Genomic DNA, 16,764 nt, shown 5'->3' on the forward strand with positions numbered 1-16,764 from the left:
AACTGCCATTGTAGTGACCAGTACGTTGTAGTGACCAGTACGTTGTAGTGACCAGTACGTTGCAGTTACAAGTACATTATGCCTAGACTGTGCTTCTGGAGAGATGCACCTGTAAATTAGGCGGGCTGTCATCACTACAGAAATGCCAAACATTTGGGCACTAAATGTGGTTTTGAAACACTGGAGCTCAGAAGGGAGGGGGGCATTTGGATTTGGGAGCACAGAATTTTCTGAATTTCTTTTGGCGGGATGAGAAGGCATTTCGCTTTTCCAGAGCCTTTGTGTTACTAGTAACGTGGAAGCCAATATATTTCCATTAACAGATGACAGATCTGAGTGTGGTTTTTTTTTTTTGTTCAGCGGTATGATGATAAAGCATTGTTTTTTGCCTCGTGTTTTAATTTTTTATGGTGTTCACTGAAAGGGTTAACTAGTGGGACAGTTTTATAGAGTGGGTCGTTATGGACGCGGCGTTACCAAATGTGTACTTTTATTGTTTTTTTTTTTACTTACCGTACATAAATGTATTTATTTGAAAAATATTTATTCATTTCTTTTTTTCTTTATTTAGGGATTTTTTAATTTTTTTTTACACTTTCTAATATATATATATATATATATATATATATATATTTTACTTTTTTACATTGTCCCAGTATGGGACATTACTATATTACATCAGATCGATGACCTGACACTCTGCACTGCAGCCACCTTCCCTGCAGGACCCAGAAGGACCCTGCGGCCATCTTGGGGCTGGGGAGTTCTCCATGGAGACCATCAGGACAACTTGATTGCATCGCATTGTCCTGATGATAGCGCGCAGGCAACTTATTTCCTGTGCAATGCTCCTCTATGCCGCTGTCACTACAGACAGCGGCATCAGAGGGGTTAAATGCCCCTAATCGGTGCTACCACCGATCGTGGTCATTGCTGCAGGGTGTCACCTCTCATACAGAGCTGACACCTGCTCGCGATCGCCGCATGAGGCCACACAATCTCGGCGCCATATACTGCTCTTTGCAGGAACGCAGCTCCCGCAAAGCAGTATATGTATATATCTACGGCGAATGTCGGGAAGGGGTTAATGGTTGTCGAGATGTTTTTTTCCTGAAATTCTGTGCCCTTTTATCTCCACACATACCATTGATCATTGTGGCCACAGAGTTCGATTTTAATTGGTCCACAGGACTTGTTTCTAAAATGCATCAGGCTTGTTTAAATGTTCTTTTGCATACTTCTGATGCTGAATTTTATGGTATGCAGGAGTTTTTCTTCTTATGACTTTTCCATGAAGGCCACATTTGTGCGAGTATCTCTGAACCGTAAAACAATGTACCACAACTCCAGAGAATGCTGAATCTTTCTGAAGGTTGTTTGCACTCAAGTGGGGGGTTCTGATTTGACTCTCTAGCAATCCTACGAGCATTTCTCACTGATATTTTGTTAGTCTTCCAGACCTTATCTTTACCTCCACTGTTCTTGTTAACTGTCATTTCTTAATTACCATTTTTTCGGAATATAAGACGCACTGGACCATAAGATGCACTCCAAATTTTTAGAAGGAAAAACAATTCATGTATCAAATAGGGGTCCGTCTTACAGTCCGAATTCAGCTTACCGAGGGAGGTTTGGCAGTGCTAGTAGAGCGTGGTCACAAGGGGTGTTTGGTGGTCTGGAGATATGACTCCCATCCCAGATTGGTGCTGCAGGTTTGGCGGTGCTAGTGGTGCAGGGGCTCTGCTGACATTTTCTGAAAGTTTGCAGCCCCCGCACATCCATTGCTGTAATGTGGTTGCCTCCAGAAAATCCCATCCCAGGCTGGTGCAGCAGGTTTGGTGGTGCTCTGTAGTGTGCAGGGCTCTGCTGGCATTTTGTGAAAGCACGGAGGCCCCTGCACAACCATTGCTGCGATGCGGTGGCCTCTGGGAAAATGGCCGACAGGGGCGGCGCATGCTCAGATTGAGATCTTGACAACGAGATCTTTTCCCAAGATCGGGATGAGATCTTGTTGTCAAGATCTCAATCTGAGAATGCGCCATCCTCAGCGACCATTTTTGCAGAGGCCACCGCATCGCAGCAATGGATGTGCGAGGGCCGCCGGGCTTTCACAAAATGCCGGCGGAGCCCCCTGTGATCATCGCCCTGCAGCATCTGACAGGGACCGCCACAAAATCACCCGACTCCTGCTGCCGCCACACTACTTGTATGTATATTCCAACTATAAGGCGCACCCCCAAAAAATTTTTGGGGAAAAAGTGTGTCTTATAGTCCGAAAAATACGGTACATTTAAATGTGAGGAAAGGGCAAGTTGAAAATGCTTTGCTATCTTCTTATAGGCTACTCCTTTGTGGGCCTCCACCATTTTCACTTTCAGAGTGCTAGGCAGTTGCTTAGAAGAACTCATGGCTGCCCTTTTTTAGCACAAGGTTAGAGGAGGCTGAGTTTTTATAAAGATGGGAAATTTGTATCACCTGACATTTCCTAACGATCGTGAACAATACATAACCGTGACAGGCTAATTAAGGTATGAAACCTTGGTCAAAGTAATCTGAGCACACAAATTTCCAAGGGTGCCTTTTTCCTCTTTGTAATTTTTAAAATGTAAAAAATGACAATATTTTTTTTTGCCTAAAATACAAAGGAAATGTGTCATTTTTAACATTAGATCTTTAACCACAAGGGGCTCATACATCTGACCAACATGCTGGGGTAGGGGGCCCAAGTCAAAATTTCTCACCAGGGCCCATTTGACGCTAGTTACGCCACTGGACATATGCATTGCTTTGCAAAAGTATTCGGCTCCCTGGAACTTTTCAACCTTTTCCCACACATCATGCTTCAAACATAAAGATACCAAATGTACATTTTTGGTGAAGAATCAACAACAAGTGGAACACAATTGTGAAGTTGAATGAAATGTATTGGTTATTTTAAATTTTTGTGGAAACTCAAAAACTGAAAAGCAGGTTGAAAAGTTCCAGGGTGCCAAATACTTTCGCAAGGCAATGTATTAATTATCACTACTATCAATCATGCTCAGCTTATCTGTTCAAACCTTTCGGTTATGTGCACACGTTGCAGATTTTGCAGCTTTCCATGCGTTTACAGTACAATGTAAACCTATGGAAAACGCAATCCGCAGTGCCCATGCTGCAAAAAAAAATGTGCAGAAACGCTTCGGGTTACATTCCGCAGCATGTCAATTCTTTGTGCGGATTCCGCAGCGGTTTACTCTATAATAGGAATCCGCAGGTGTAAAACCGCAGGTGGAATCTGCACAAATTCCGCATAAAAACTGCGATAAATCCGCAGGTAAAAAGCAGTGCCTTTTACCTGCGGATTGATTAAATCTGCTGCGGAAAAATCCGCAGCCCTCAAAAATACGTGTGCACATACCCTTAGAGTATGGTATAACTATTAGTGTTGAGCATTCCGATACCGCAAGTATCGGGTATCGGCCGATATTTGCTGTATCGGAATTCCAATACCGAGATCCGATACTTTTGTGGTATCGGGTATCGGTATCGAAACAACATTAATGTGTAAAATAAAGAATTAAAATAAAAAATATTGCTATACTCACCTCTCCGACGCAGCCTGCACCTTACCGAGGGAACCGGCAGCGTTGTTTGCTTAAAATTCGCGCTTTAACTTCCTTACTTGAAGTTCCGGCTTGTAAGCAAACAACGCTGCCGGTTCCCTCGGTAAGGTGCAGGCTGCGTCGGAGAGGTGAGTATAGCAATATTTTTTATTTTAATTCTTTATTTTACACATTAATATGGTTCCCAGGGCCTGAAGGAGAGTTTCCTCTCCTTCAGACCCTGGGAACCGTCAGGAATACCGTCCGATACATGAGTCCCATTGACTTGTATTGGTATCGGGTATCGGTATCGGATTAGATCCGATACTTTGCCGGTATCGGCCGATACTTTCCGATACCGATACTTTCAAGTATCGGACGGTATCGCTCAACACTAATAACTATATATTTTTTGAGAGTAGTCAAAAACAAGCAGAAAACAGTTCATGAAACTCTGGCTTTTTAGTCCCAAAACATTTTTGTGAATTTTCATGAAGAATTTTATCATTTCTTTTTTTTAAGCGGTAATAAATCCACTAAGCAATTAATGAATCCATTAAGCAAGAAATCAGGAAAGCAACTTGGCAGCAGTCAAGCCATAAGATTAGGGATGAGCGAGTACTGTAGTGAAATATTCAGACCCGCTATACTCGTAAGGCTGGAGACACACTGGTGCGAGATATGGCCGAGTCTCGCTGGTTAAAAGCAAGCTGTGGCACCTGCATTCCGGAGCGGAGCGTGCAGCTGCATAGCAATACATGGAGCCGCACGCTCCGCTCCGGAGTGCCGGTGCCACAGCTTGCCTTTAACCAGCGAGACTCGGCCGTATCTCGCACCAGTGTGTCTCCGGCCTAACGAGTAGGTCCTAATAGTTATTCGTAACGAGTAGGGAGTCCAATGCAAGTCAATGGGTGCAAGAAAAAAAAAATAGCACAGCACTCACACCATGCGAGTGCTGTGTGATTTGTACGCACCAGTGTCCTTTGAAAAGCCGGCAATTCATATGCGGCTATAGTAAAATCACACTGACAGGTTAGAATAGAATAGATAGAATAGATATATACACATATATATACATACACATGTCAGTGACACACATTATATATATATATATATATATATATATATATATATATATATATATACATACATATCTTTATATTGCATAGAGATATAGATAGAAGATTAGCCAGTAATTCATTTGTCGGCTTCTGTAAAATCAATGCAGGAGCACACAGGATAGAAGACATGGCTTACATACAGTAAATAGATTTTACTGTAGTCGCATATGAATTGCCGGCTTTTCAAAGGACACCGGTGCGTATAAATCATACAGCGCTCGCAGGGTGTGAGTGTTGTGCGATTTTTTTCTCGCACCCATTGACTGGGCAGGAGATCCGAATATTGGGAGGCAAGTAGTGAAATACTCGCTATGTTCCGGGTACCGCATTACTCACTGAGTACCGAATACTTGTGAATATTCTAGCTCATCCCTACATAAGATATGTTATCCCAGGCTGTGATAATTCAGATCTTTTTAAAATTAAATTAGCAATTTTCGATTCAGCGAAGCATGACTTATAGTAATAAGATTTTTGTGACATCACTTGCTAATATTGTATCATGGTATATTTTTTACAGCATATACGATTGGCGCAGGAATTTATGGAATTAGTAAAAAAGGATGATCGGTTTGAAATATGTGCAGAGGTTATTCTGGGACTTGTATGCTTCCGTTTAAAGGTGAGATTTTGTTTTTGTATAGCTATGACTTGTCTGTGAATGTATTTTCTATATATAACAGTAGAAACATGGATTATTGAGAATCTAGGTCTTCAGTAGGAGAAAAAAATACTTTGCAAGGGCTGCTAAGTTGTGAGATATGCTCTTCTTTGACATTGCTAAATATTAATTTTTTTTCTTTGTTGAGGGGGGGCCAATTAAAACTTTTGCAATGGGGTCCCATGTTTTCTGTGAACTCCCCTGGATGTAATTGTAAAGGTAGTGAACTCCACTCCTTAAAACAGAACCACATACACCAAACAAGAAATATAGGGGATCATTAACAAATTCAATCTCCATAATATCTTCCCAAAATGCATTAATACATATTGTTAGGACTAGGAAGTGGACCCTCTGGGCCACGACTTCAGAGCCCCCAAGGGCGAGTGAACCAGATGGTGCCACCCCCTGTACAAGGAGCGTTAGGGACAGGCCCAAGGAGGGTGAAGCTGCAACTGCCGGAGCCAAAGGGACGACTGAAGATATAGCAGAGGGATCAGAGAGACAGAGGGAAGAAGGTGAAACTGAAGAGGCTAGAATGGCGGAGGCACCGGACAGAAAGAGGTAGTAAGAGACAACGTACTGACCGGGAAGATGAGGGCAGACATGGACAAAGACAATGGAGACTCGGAAGTAGCAGGCTCAGCAGGAATTAAGGACAGGAAGGCATGTCAGGAACACGGAACTGGAAGGCACGTCAGGAACACGGGACTGGAAAGCACAGCAGGAACACGGGACTGGAAGGCACGTCAGGAACACGGGACTGGAAGGCACAACAGGAACACAGGACTGGAAGGCACAGCAGGAACACGGAACTGGATGGCACGTCAGAAACACGGGACTGGAAGGCACGTCAGGAACACGGGACTGGAAGGCACAGCAGGAACACAGAACTGGAAGGCACGTCAGGAACACGGGACTGGAAGGCACAGCAGGAACACGGAACTGGATGGCACGTCAGGAACACGGGACTGGAAGGCACGTCAGGAACACGGGACTGGAAGGCAAGTCAGGAACACGGAACTGGATGGCACGTCAGGAACACGGATCAGGAAGGCACAGCAGGAACACGGGACTGAAAGGCAAGGACAACCTGGAAACAAAGCAAGAGACGCACGGAGCCTAGGAACCTAAGGAGATGCTGGTGTTAACCAGCGAACGCAATAGACGCAAAGGCGTCTTACCCGGTCAGATGCAGGAAAGAAATACCCGACGGGCGCCGCCATATTGGGGCGGGGCCAGCGGGTCACGACCTCCCAGAAACCCCGGCGGTGAGAGAAGCACGTCTGCGCATGCGCGGACCGCCGAAGGGACGAACACCAGGGAAAGCAGAGGAAGAGGAGCGAGGAGGAGCGTCGGGAGCGCGCCGGCCGGACAGGTAAGTATTGCGAGGTGTAACACATATCAGTCAGAACAACACACAAATAATACATATGTACAGTACAAAGGTGCCATCTGTCACAGTTTCACCACTCACTGTGTCAAATGGATACTGTGACTGAAAGCTCTGCAGCCCTATGGGATCGAGGTATTGCTAAGCTGTCAGGATTGTGACAGCTCAACCGCCCAATCTGAGGAAGAGGTGTAAGTATGATGAATGACAGCTCAGCCGTCATATGTGGCTGGATCTGTGGGATCTCCTCCAGGTGTCTTCCATTCTGGGTGATTGCTGGGCTATTTAGCACTCTGACAATTGTCAGACCATTGCCAATTGTAGCTTTGCTCAAGTGGTGTGTGTTTGCTAAGTGCTCTGAGTTGTATTCTGATCTCCGTTGCTGATTTACATTTGACCTTCAGTTTGACTTTCCCCTTGTCTTGATCCCCTACCTTCCTAATATTCTGACCTTGGACTGTGACCAGTGATGAGCGAGTGTACTCGTTGCTTGGGTTTTCCTGAGCACGTTCGGGTGATCTCCAAGTATTTGTGAGTGCTTGGAGATTTAGTTTTCTTCGCCTCAGCTGCATGATTTATGGCTGCTGGACAGCCTGAATACATGTGGGAATTCGCTAACAAACAGGAATTCCTCACATGTATTCAGCCTGCCTAGTAGCCGTAAATCATGCAGCTGCTGCGAGGAAAACAAAATCTCCGAGCACTAACAAATACTCAGAGACCACACGAGCGTGCTCAGGAAAACCCGAGCAAGGAGTATACTCGCTCATCACTACTCACTACACTTTTGTCTTTGCCTACTATGAGCCCTCTTAGTACTGACCCCGGACCGCTTGATTATCGTGCCCCATGGCCAGTCCTTGAGTAGTGGCTAGCATCACATCATCTAATAGAATTGACTCCGAATGCCCTACTGACCCAATAATGCAGCAGACCGGCCAGTATAATAATAAAATACTAGGTCAGTAAGCACAGTACAATGGCAATAAACAGACTTGAATGAGGGATTTTCATTTGTAACTCAAATAAAAAATTATCGCATATTCATAATTATTTTGTGGTGCAGATGCATTGTCTGCAAAAATAAACTCATAGATGTGAACAGCCCCATAAATTATAATGGATACATGTTTTATCTGTGAAAAGCTTGGATATAATATGTATGAGAAAATGGATGTCTGAATGAGGCCTTAGGTCGGTGATCACAGAAGCCCTTGTGTGTATATCACCGTCCCTATTTTCTCAGGGGTAGTGTGTCAACTGATGGTTGGCCTTAAATAATGCATATGGACATGGCAATAATGTGCACAATTATTACATCAGTTAAGTAATATCTCACTGTGATTCTTACCTTTTAGACCTTGGTCTCATGTTGAACTGCACATGGAATCAGTGTTTACAAGCAGGTAGAGCACAAGTGCTAGACTTTCCCCGCATGCAGCGTTTTAAAGTATTCACACTCTAATGAAGATGAAAACATGTGTCTCAGGGTTTTTTTCCGGAAAAAAAAGACAGATGAAAAAGCGGTCCGTGATCCATCTTAAAAATGACGCATAGCACACTTACCAAAATATCTGACTTGTGAAAGGGCCCTTATCCACGGAGAAGGGGAATGGAAGGGGTCCCTCTACCAGTTATGGCACATCCACACAGCTGTCCGTAAGTGTGAGTCTATACATTTGTATATGGAGTATGAATGTTTATACTCATGTGCAATGTGTGTATAGCTGTCAGTGTGAGTGCGGGGGACCTCATTCAGTAGAAAATGATATGGGTGTTGAGGGCTGGGGAACCACAGTCACCCATAACTGATTGAGGGCTCCATCCTCCACCACCCATATCACCCCTTACTGAATGAGGATCCTCCTTCCTCACACTGATAGCTATATACACATTACCCATTAGTACAAGTGCTCACACCCAGCACACACATGTACACAATAAACACATACCCAATAACTATACAGACTGAAAACCTTACTTTACAGCTGAGTTCCTGAGCTTAAGTAAAAAGGCTCCACTCAGTGTAGCTGCAGCCTGCAGACACTCTCCATTTATCTGCCCTTACAAGAAAGAAGACAGAAGTGTAGAAGCAAGGGGCAGGGCCTACTGGTGCTCTGCTGGGCCAGTCCGTCATGCTGGTGTCTTTCTCTAGCAGAGGTATTTAAATGGAATGAGCGCACCGGTTCCATCAGACCCCGCAACGTGCTCGTAATGGACAGAAGGGTTACAATGACGCCCAGATGTATGCTAAGACACCCATTGCTGTTATCTCCGTCTTCCTGTGAATCTCACCTTAGCTTCATAGGACACCAAATTTTTCTTAATATCCTGCAGTATAGAGCAGAGGTGTCAAACTGCATTCCTCGAAGGCCACCAACAGGTCATGTTTTCAGGATTTCCTTAGCATTCCACAAGGTGCTGGAATCATTCTGTGCAGGTGATTAAATTATCACCTGTGCAATACAAGTAAATCCTGGAAACATGACCTGTTGGCGGCCCTCGAGGAATGCAGTTTGACACCTCTGGTATAGAGTATAAGACATCAACCCATTGCAGGTTCAAGTCCCCTTTGCAGGTTTAAGGGCACTACAAAATAATGAAAAATTAAAGAAAAAAGTTTTTATTGATATAAAAGCATTTTAAAAACTTTTTGTATAATTATAAGCTGACATGTCTCCATGATCTTCGTTTGCGGACACGCGCGCCACAAAAAACACGGATATGTGAATAGCAACATAGACTTTATTGGGTACGTGTTGTATTTGAGAAAAACATGGATAGAACGCATATGTGAAAAATGGATGTCTGAATAAGACCTAAGAAGTTAAAGTTTGATAAGTTATATGTACCCCCAAATCACGCCACTGTTAAATACAACTCATCCTGAAATAAAAACAAGCCATCATATAACTATTTAGCTGAAGAAATAAAAGTCATGGCTCCTGAAAAGTGAAAATAAAAAAAAAATGATTAAGAATAGTTTGTCATAAAGGTTAAAACTTGCATTGCCAGGCAGAGGTTAACTACATTGTACAGAGAAATATCTCTGGTTTTATCAAAGTTTCTCTTAACAATTTCCTCTTAATTACAAATGTCATTAATTCAGGAGATTGCGTGTGATCATATTTGTTTATTTTGATACAGTGTGATTATGCCCCAACTTCCTCCCACTTAGTTAATTTGATGCCCCAATTCTCTTACTTGTGATGCTGCCAGATGCTGAATATTGTGAAGTGCCTCCTGCAAATGATTGCACGAGATGTTGCTGTGTTAACTGAGAGGACATGGTTTTCTTTTGTGTAGATGCCACATTTCAGACAGATCCCCGCTGGGGTGAAAAGCAGCTGTGAACATTGGTGTACGGTGGATCATTGTTCAATGTGCTAGACTTGTTAGAATGATAATGATCTAGACAGATATCAGTAATGTGCTTGTTTTCATGGAAATACAAAATGTTTGTGTACAATACTGAATGGTGTTAAAGGGAGTGTGTCAGCACAAAATTATTTTTCAAATTAAGCATGGCAACCTTGAAGGGAGCATGCTTTTTACCTGCCATACTGTATGGCAGGGACGTACACAGAAATCATTGGGCCCCATAACAGAAGTTTTAATTGGGCCCCCGATCAAAAAAAAAAAAATAATATTCAGTTGAGGTCACAGAAGAGCACTTCCCACAATTGTGTTGCTCCTATTGAAGCCCTATTCAAACCTATTAGTTTTCCCACACACCTTTCATGCCCCCCCAAACACAGTAGGATACCCCAACAGTAGATTGCTCCTCCACAAGCACAGAATGATAACTCCACTGTACCCCCGCAAAGTATGATACCTCCACAGTAACACCCAACACAGTATGATGGCCCCTACAGTCCCGCACACACAGTATGATGGCCCCGACACAGCCTTCTACTCAATATGATAGCCCCAAAACAACTCTCCATATAGTATGATAGGCCTCTATACAGTATAGTGGTCCTTACTCAACCCTCCACACTGTATAATGGCCTGCACTCATTATAATGCCCCACTAACCCTCCAAACAGTATAATGTACCCCACAGAACCATGCACCCAGTATAATGGACCCCACACAACCTTGTACAGTATAATTGGCCCCCACACAGCACTTCAAACAGTATGATTGCCCCACACAGCTCTCCAAATAGTATGATGGCTCCCCCCCAAGCAGCATGATGGACCCCACATATAGCCCTCCAAATAGTATGATGTCCCCTCAAATAGCCCCCCAAATAGGATGATGACCTCCACAAAGTATTCATTGAGTAAAAAAAAAATACTCACCACTCCCCATTCCCCTGCTGCTACTGTCTCTGTAGTATGTGGTCTTTCCTGCTTGGCACAATGTGATGACTTCATAGAATCCGCTATGCTGAGAAGTCAGATGCACAGGGAGAATAATGGAGGAGGGAGTGAGTTGCCCGCCAGGGTAGTGGGGTACTCGGTACCGGGTCCGGTCACAATTAAAGGGGTGGTCACGGTGGCATCGACCCGGTCAGTGGCCCTGTGAGCCCAAATAAAATGGGAAAGGACTTTTAAGGGAGTTGTAATAAACTTTGTGTTCGTGATGCCACCTGTGGTTCTCGGTCAGAGGGGACCGATGCTGCTTAAAGGGGTCCTCTGGGGTGATGTTACTACAGCAAAGATAGTGACGCTTCCCACAGGTGAAGTGGGGTCCTCAGGGCTCCCGGTGTGCTGGACAGGGATGGTGTATGCCGGCAAATAAATGGAGGACACAGGTTTGTAATGTCTTTACCTGGTTTGCTGGTGGTAGCAGGCCACAGTCCAGGGCACCAGGAACAGATGGTGATATGGTCTGGCTGGCCTGGAGGCAAAGGCGGATCCCTCTCCCAGGTGAGGTCCATAAGCCTTCATACTCGCGCTAGTATGTGAGGTCCTTGCTGCCTGTGGCTTCTGTACAAAGTCCTCTCTCCTGTTCTGGGACAGTTACCCATATGGTGGGCAGTGGGAGCTTTTTTTATAGGGTCTCTATCACAACCCGGGCTCTTAGTGTACTGCTGCACCTTCAGGTGTGGGTGCGGGCAAATTTCATAAAGTCCTATGCCATCCAGTTCTGCCGTGCGACCTGGAGTACAACACAGCTTCGGGCTCCCGGTGCCCAGAGGGTGCCAGGTCACAGTTCCCCTCTAAGCCCTTTCCTTCTCCTGTGCTCCTTTCCTCAAATGCTCACTATATTCCAACTTTTCAGGTTCTCTTCCTTCCTTTCCTGGAGCTGCAGCTCACAGTCCTGGCTGCACGGCTCCACTCTCTGCTCTCTCCTTCCTCTCTCTTCACTATCTGTTCCAGACTGATCTAGCTTCTCCTCCAGACCAGAATACTTAAATCTGGGGAAGCTCCCCTGAATCCGGGTTCAGAGCTCCCCCTTCTGTCCTGGATTCAGAATGTGTTGTATGTAGGTGCGTTACCTGGTAAAGGGAATCCTCTTTGCCTCCAAGCATGATATCGCCCTCCCCAAAAGGAAGGCAACATCACTGTAACAACCGGTTACCTGGGGTGTTACAGGAGCATCAGCTGATGCCACCTTTTCCATTATGGCTTTCAACTGCATCTGTATCCAGGATGCGAATACAGTTAAAAGTTGGATGGGGGAGCCCGGTGCTGGCATCAGGCTCACACCAGGCTGTGTGGTCTGCCGCTATTAGTGATATGTCACTACTACACAGGAAAGGGCAGTTTGCTGAGTTATAATATATAGTTAAACAAATGGTTTACACATCCACACCGGCCAGAGGCTAAAGTACACACTTTTTGGCTACACCTGGTGAATGGGAGCCTATGAGAATGTTAGAGTATATGTTCTGAAGAGGTTCTGTCATATACTATCAGTACAAGAGTAGATTGCCGCATCTGGAATTTGAACACATGCTCCAACCCCCTTCTTGTCTGTAACACTGAACACCTACAGTAGTGTGACGAGGGCCAACAGCCCGAAACACCGTGTCTGCAAATTGAGATACTGATTTGGCTTTTATCCTAAGTCATAGTACAAGACTCGTTAAAGGGTTGATTGTGACTTGTAGGATCACTGCTTCCAACAGGTGGTGCTATAGAGTTCAAGTCCTCTTTTTCTGTGAAGAGGCAATTTGCATAACTTTAGAGCAATTTTTCACCCAATTGGCCAGAATTATGTCATAAATTGCTTTGAAAAGTCACAACGTTTTTGCGCATCTTTTAGTTATGCAAATATTTTGTGACTTTTGATGTTTTCATGAAAGTTTTTCTCAGCTCTACTAAAATATTCGGAGCTGGGGTGGAACGAGGCGGGGCAGCAGGGGTGTGATGCCACAGCTCATCCAATTCATACCGAGCTGTTGTGTTCCTCACATGAAAAATCTTACTCCAGTCAATTATTGATTAAAGGGAACCTGTCACCCCCAAAATCGAAGGTGAGCTAAGCCCACCAGCATCAGGGGCTTATCTACAGCATTCTGGAATGCTGTAGATAAGCCCCAGATGTAACATGAAAGATGAGAAAAAGAGGTTAGATTATACTCACCAGGGCGGGTGGTCCGATCCGATGGGCGTCGCGGTCTGGGGCCTCCCATTTTCTTACAATAACATCCTCTTCTTGTCTTCACGCTGAGGCTCCGGCGCAGGCGTACTTTGTCTGCTCTGTTGAGGGCAGAGCAAAGTACTGCAGTGCGCAGGCGCCGGGCCTCTGACCTTTCCCGGCGCCTGCTGGAGCCGCAGCTTGAAGACAAGAAGAGGACGTAATCGTAAGAAGATGGGAGGCGCTGGACCGGACCGCGACACCCATTGGACCGGACTGCAGCAGGAGTGCCCCTGGGTGAGTATAATCTAACTTCTTTTTCTCATCTTTCAGGATACATCGCGGGCTTATGTACAGCATTCAAGAATGCTGTAGATAAGCCCCTGATGCTGGTGGGTTTAGCTCACCTTCGATTTTGGGGGTGACAGTTTCCCTTTAAGGCATGCACCTCTTAATAAATCAGAAATGCCCCCTCATCATGACTGTAGAAAAAAAAATCGCTGGTCTTATTGGATCAAGGTCAGTATTTTTGGCAAAGAGTATATTCCACATTTGGTAGTGGCTACATTGGCAATCTAATAAGCATAAGTATGTTGAAATGGCAGTGGCCATTTAAAACATCAGCAGTGCAGAATCAAGGTTGACACACAGATGGTCCATTTCGGCCAGGGTGAATTGTGCTTAGGGAAAAATGTGTCCATCACATTATTTTCAATGTGTTTCAAAGTCATTCAACTTCTTTATCAGGAAAAAACACAATGATCACAAATTCTTATTTTACAGCAAATGCTTGCAAAGTGGTACCATGTGGTTTTAGAACTCGTTCACACCACCGCATTTTTGGTCCGAGGCTGTCCATGGAAAAAACAGAGAGCACTCTACCAATGTTATTCAATGGGGCAGTGTAGACGAGCAATTTATTTCACTGACTAAATCTGTGTGTGAAAAAAGTGCAGCATGCACGAGTTTCTTACGTGTGTGGGATGAGACTCACCCATTTAAGTCTTTGGCTGCGTAAAAAAATAGGATGCCATACCAAGACACAGTATAGCATTTGTTTTTTATGGATACACTTAAGATCTGTAAAATAAGAAATCTTAAATGGTCTTGTAAATTATTAAAATGCAAAAACGGATTGCATACAGACTGCAGATGGATGACAAGGGAGAAAAAAATTGTTTGCTCTGATAAAGAATGAAGGTTAGCGCTTAATGGTCATACTCATGGAAACGATTTGAAGTCATGTTTTTAAGATCTGTACAATAAAGTTCACAATTTTACTGGAGCTGGATATTCTATTTAGAAAAAATTGTTCCACTTTTCTGGATGCAACTATGAACGATTTATACGCTTGTGTGACCCTAGCCTCACAGAGAGGATCAATGCAGAGTATACTGTATACAAAGTGTCATTTAATCTAATCATATTTGGTTGATTAAATAAATTAAATATCAGAAACTATAAAAATGTTTAATATTTTCCATGATTTTTCTTTAGGGATCCAACACACTGAACAAATCACTTCTTCAAAAGATAAATAATTTAAAGAAAATACATATAGTGCCATGCTGCTTAGGAGACAAGTTTATTTTAAGGTTTGCTGTATGCGCCCGAACTGTGGAATCAAATCACATTGTATTTGCTTGGAAGCACATTGAAGAACTGGCCACTGAACTCCTAATGGCGGCAGGTGAAACAAAATAACACGACTTCTTTTGGTAAGAGTTTGGTCTTTTATCAATGGGGCAGATCTACTAATCCAGTCTAGTAATAAAGATATGCCACATTCATCACAGTGACTTATACTGGATGATAAATTGGGTCCATCTTTATAAACATTTGTGTACGGTTACACCACCTATAGGTTGGTTTACTATGTGCCAAAAATTCTCTGCCAACATTTTGCTGTACTGTCAGACTACACCCCTTTCCTGTCAAGTCACATGTTAGTGAGCACAGCTGAAAAAATATCCACAATACTAACTGTTTTTAGGTCAAATCAATAAATCATCTCCAATGTTTTTGTGATTTGCAGCAAAAAATTGCTGAAATGTCGGTGCATGTTTTTTAAATCAGGTCTTGTTAATAATGTCCATTCATTATGTGGACAGCTGACCAGCACACCTAATATACAGTATTGTGCAAAAGTTTCAGTCAGGTGTGATAAAAATGCTGCAAAGTAAGAATGGCTTGAAAACAGCTTCCAAATCATTTATTCTTCTATGTAAACTGGCACACGGTTTTTGAAGGAGCATGGCAGGGAGGTTGTTCCAAACATCTTGAAGAACTTATTATAGATGACCTGTGGATTCTTCTTTCTCTTCATGTAATCCCAGACAGATTCAATTATTTTGAGATCAGGGCTCTATGTGTGCCATATCTTCACTTCCAAGACTCCTTGGTATTTTTATATGAAGATGGTTCTTAATGATATTGCCTGCGTATTTGGAGTTGTTGTCCTGATGCCATATCTTGAAGCCAATTAGATGCTTCCCTGATAGCAAGGCATGATATCTGTCTGTATTTATCAGCATTGAGGACACTATTAATCTTGACTAAATCCACAACTATGATGATATGGTCCATGATTAGCCATGATCTCAACATACTTGAGTCTGTTTGGGATTACATGAAGAGAAAGACAGATTTACACAAGCCTACAGCCACAGAAAAACTCTGGTTATAGCTCTAAGATGTTCAGAATAGCCTCCCTGCCACGTTTCTTCAAAAACTGTGCAAGTGTACCTAGAAAAATTTTTGATTTGATGTTGGTTTGAAGGCAAATGGTATTTACAGAAATATTGATTTTGTTTAAATTTCTCTTTTTTCATTCATTTTGCATTTTGTTAATTGGTAAAAATAAACCTTAAAAAACAATTTGATTTTTGAAAGCATTCTACCTTTCATCATTTTCTTCCATAACTGCCTAAATATTTTTGCACAGTACAATAAATGAGCTTATTCGACATCTCATTTCAAAATTACAGTCCTTCATATGTAGTTTGACTTCTTACTTATTTTGGCTAGTCTATCCAATGTGACTGTGGCTCTCCACTCTATGACTTCAAGAGATCAGACACTTCTTTGTCTGTGGATGGTTGATCATTGTAATTGTAGGACATCACATCTAATTATAGCTCTAACAGCTATTCCAGTTGCTGTGCAGCCCAAAAGCAGTGGGGTTCACTCAACGGCATGTAGGCAGATTTACTCAAAGTGCATTGTCTAATGTAACTTCTTTCCAATCCCTTGGTTGAAATTGATGGACATTTGTCTTTTTTCAATTGTACTATGTAACTATGTGTACCTTTATTTACAATTTGGGATGACCCAATAGGAACCCACACTAACAATTCCTAAAACTTAACTTTTATTATGGATTAAAATACTGGGGTAAAACTGATCATGAAGCGTTCTGTCCCTATATTGTCTAAACAATTCTAATATAATGTAGAGGTCATTGACTAATAT

The 16,764-nt window shown here is 43.1% G+C and overlaps 1 protein-coding gene across 3 annotated transcripts in view; it reads left to right on the top strand.

Annotated features, from left to right (window-relative positions):
• Positions 1 to 16,764, top strand: part of DDC (dopa decarboxylase) — a 407,527-nt gene that overhangs the window by 362,467 nt on the left and 28,296 nt on the right. For all 3 annotated transcript variants that reach the window (XR_013216885.1, XM_077269362.1, XM_077269361.1), the window contains exons 13-14: positions 5,226 to 5,327; positions 14,791 to 15,011. Coding sequence is in view for 2 of the 3 variants with exons in the window: in XM_077269362.1 (XP_077125477.1) it covers positions 5,226 to 5,327; positions 14,791 to 14,997 (309 nt within the window). In the remaining variant the exon portion in view is untranslated. The remainder of the gene's footprint in view (positions 1 to 5,225; positions 5,328 to 14,790; positions 15,012 to 16,764) is intronic.

This window comes from Ranitomeya variabilis, chromosome 6, assembly GCF_051348905.1.
Source record: "Ranitomeya variabilis isolate aRanVar5 chromosome 6, aRanVar5.hap1, whole genome shotgun sequence".
Classification (NCBI taxonomy): Eukaryota; Metazoa; Chordata; class Amphibia; order Anura; family Dendrobatidae; genus Ranitomeya; species Ranitomeya variabilis.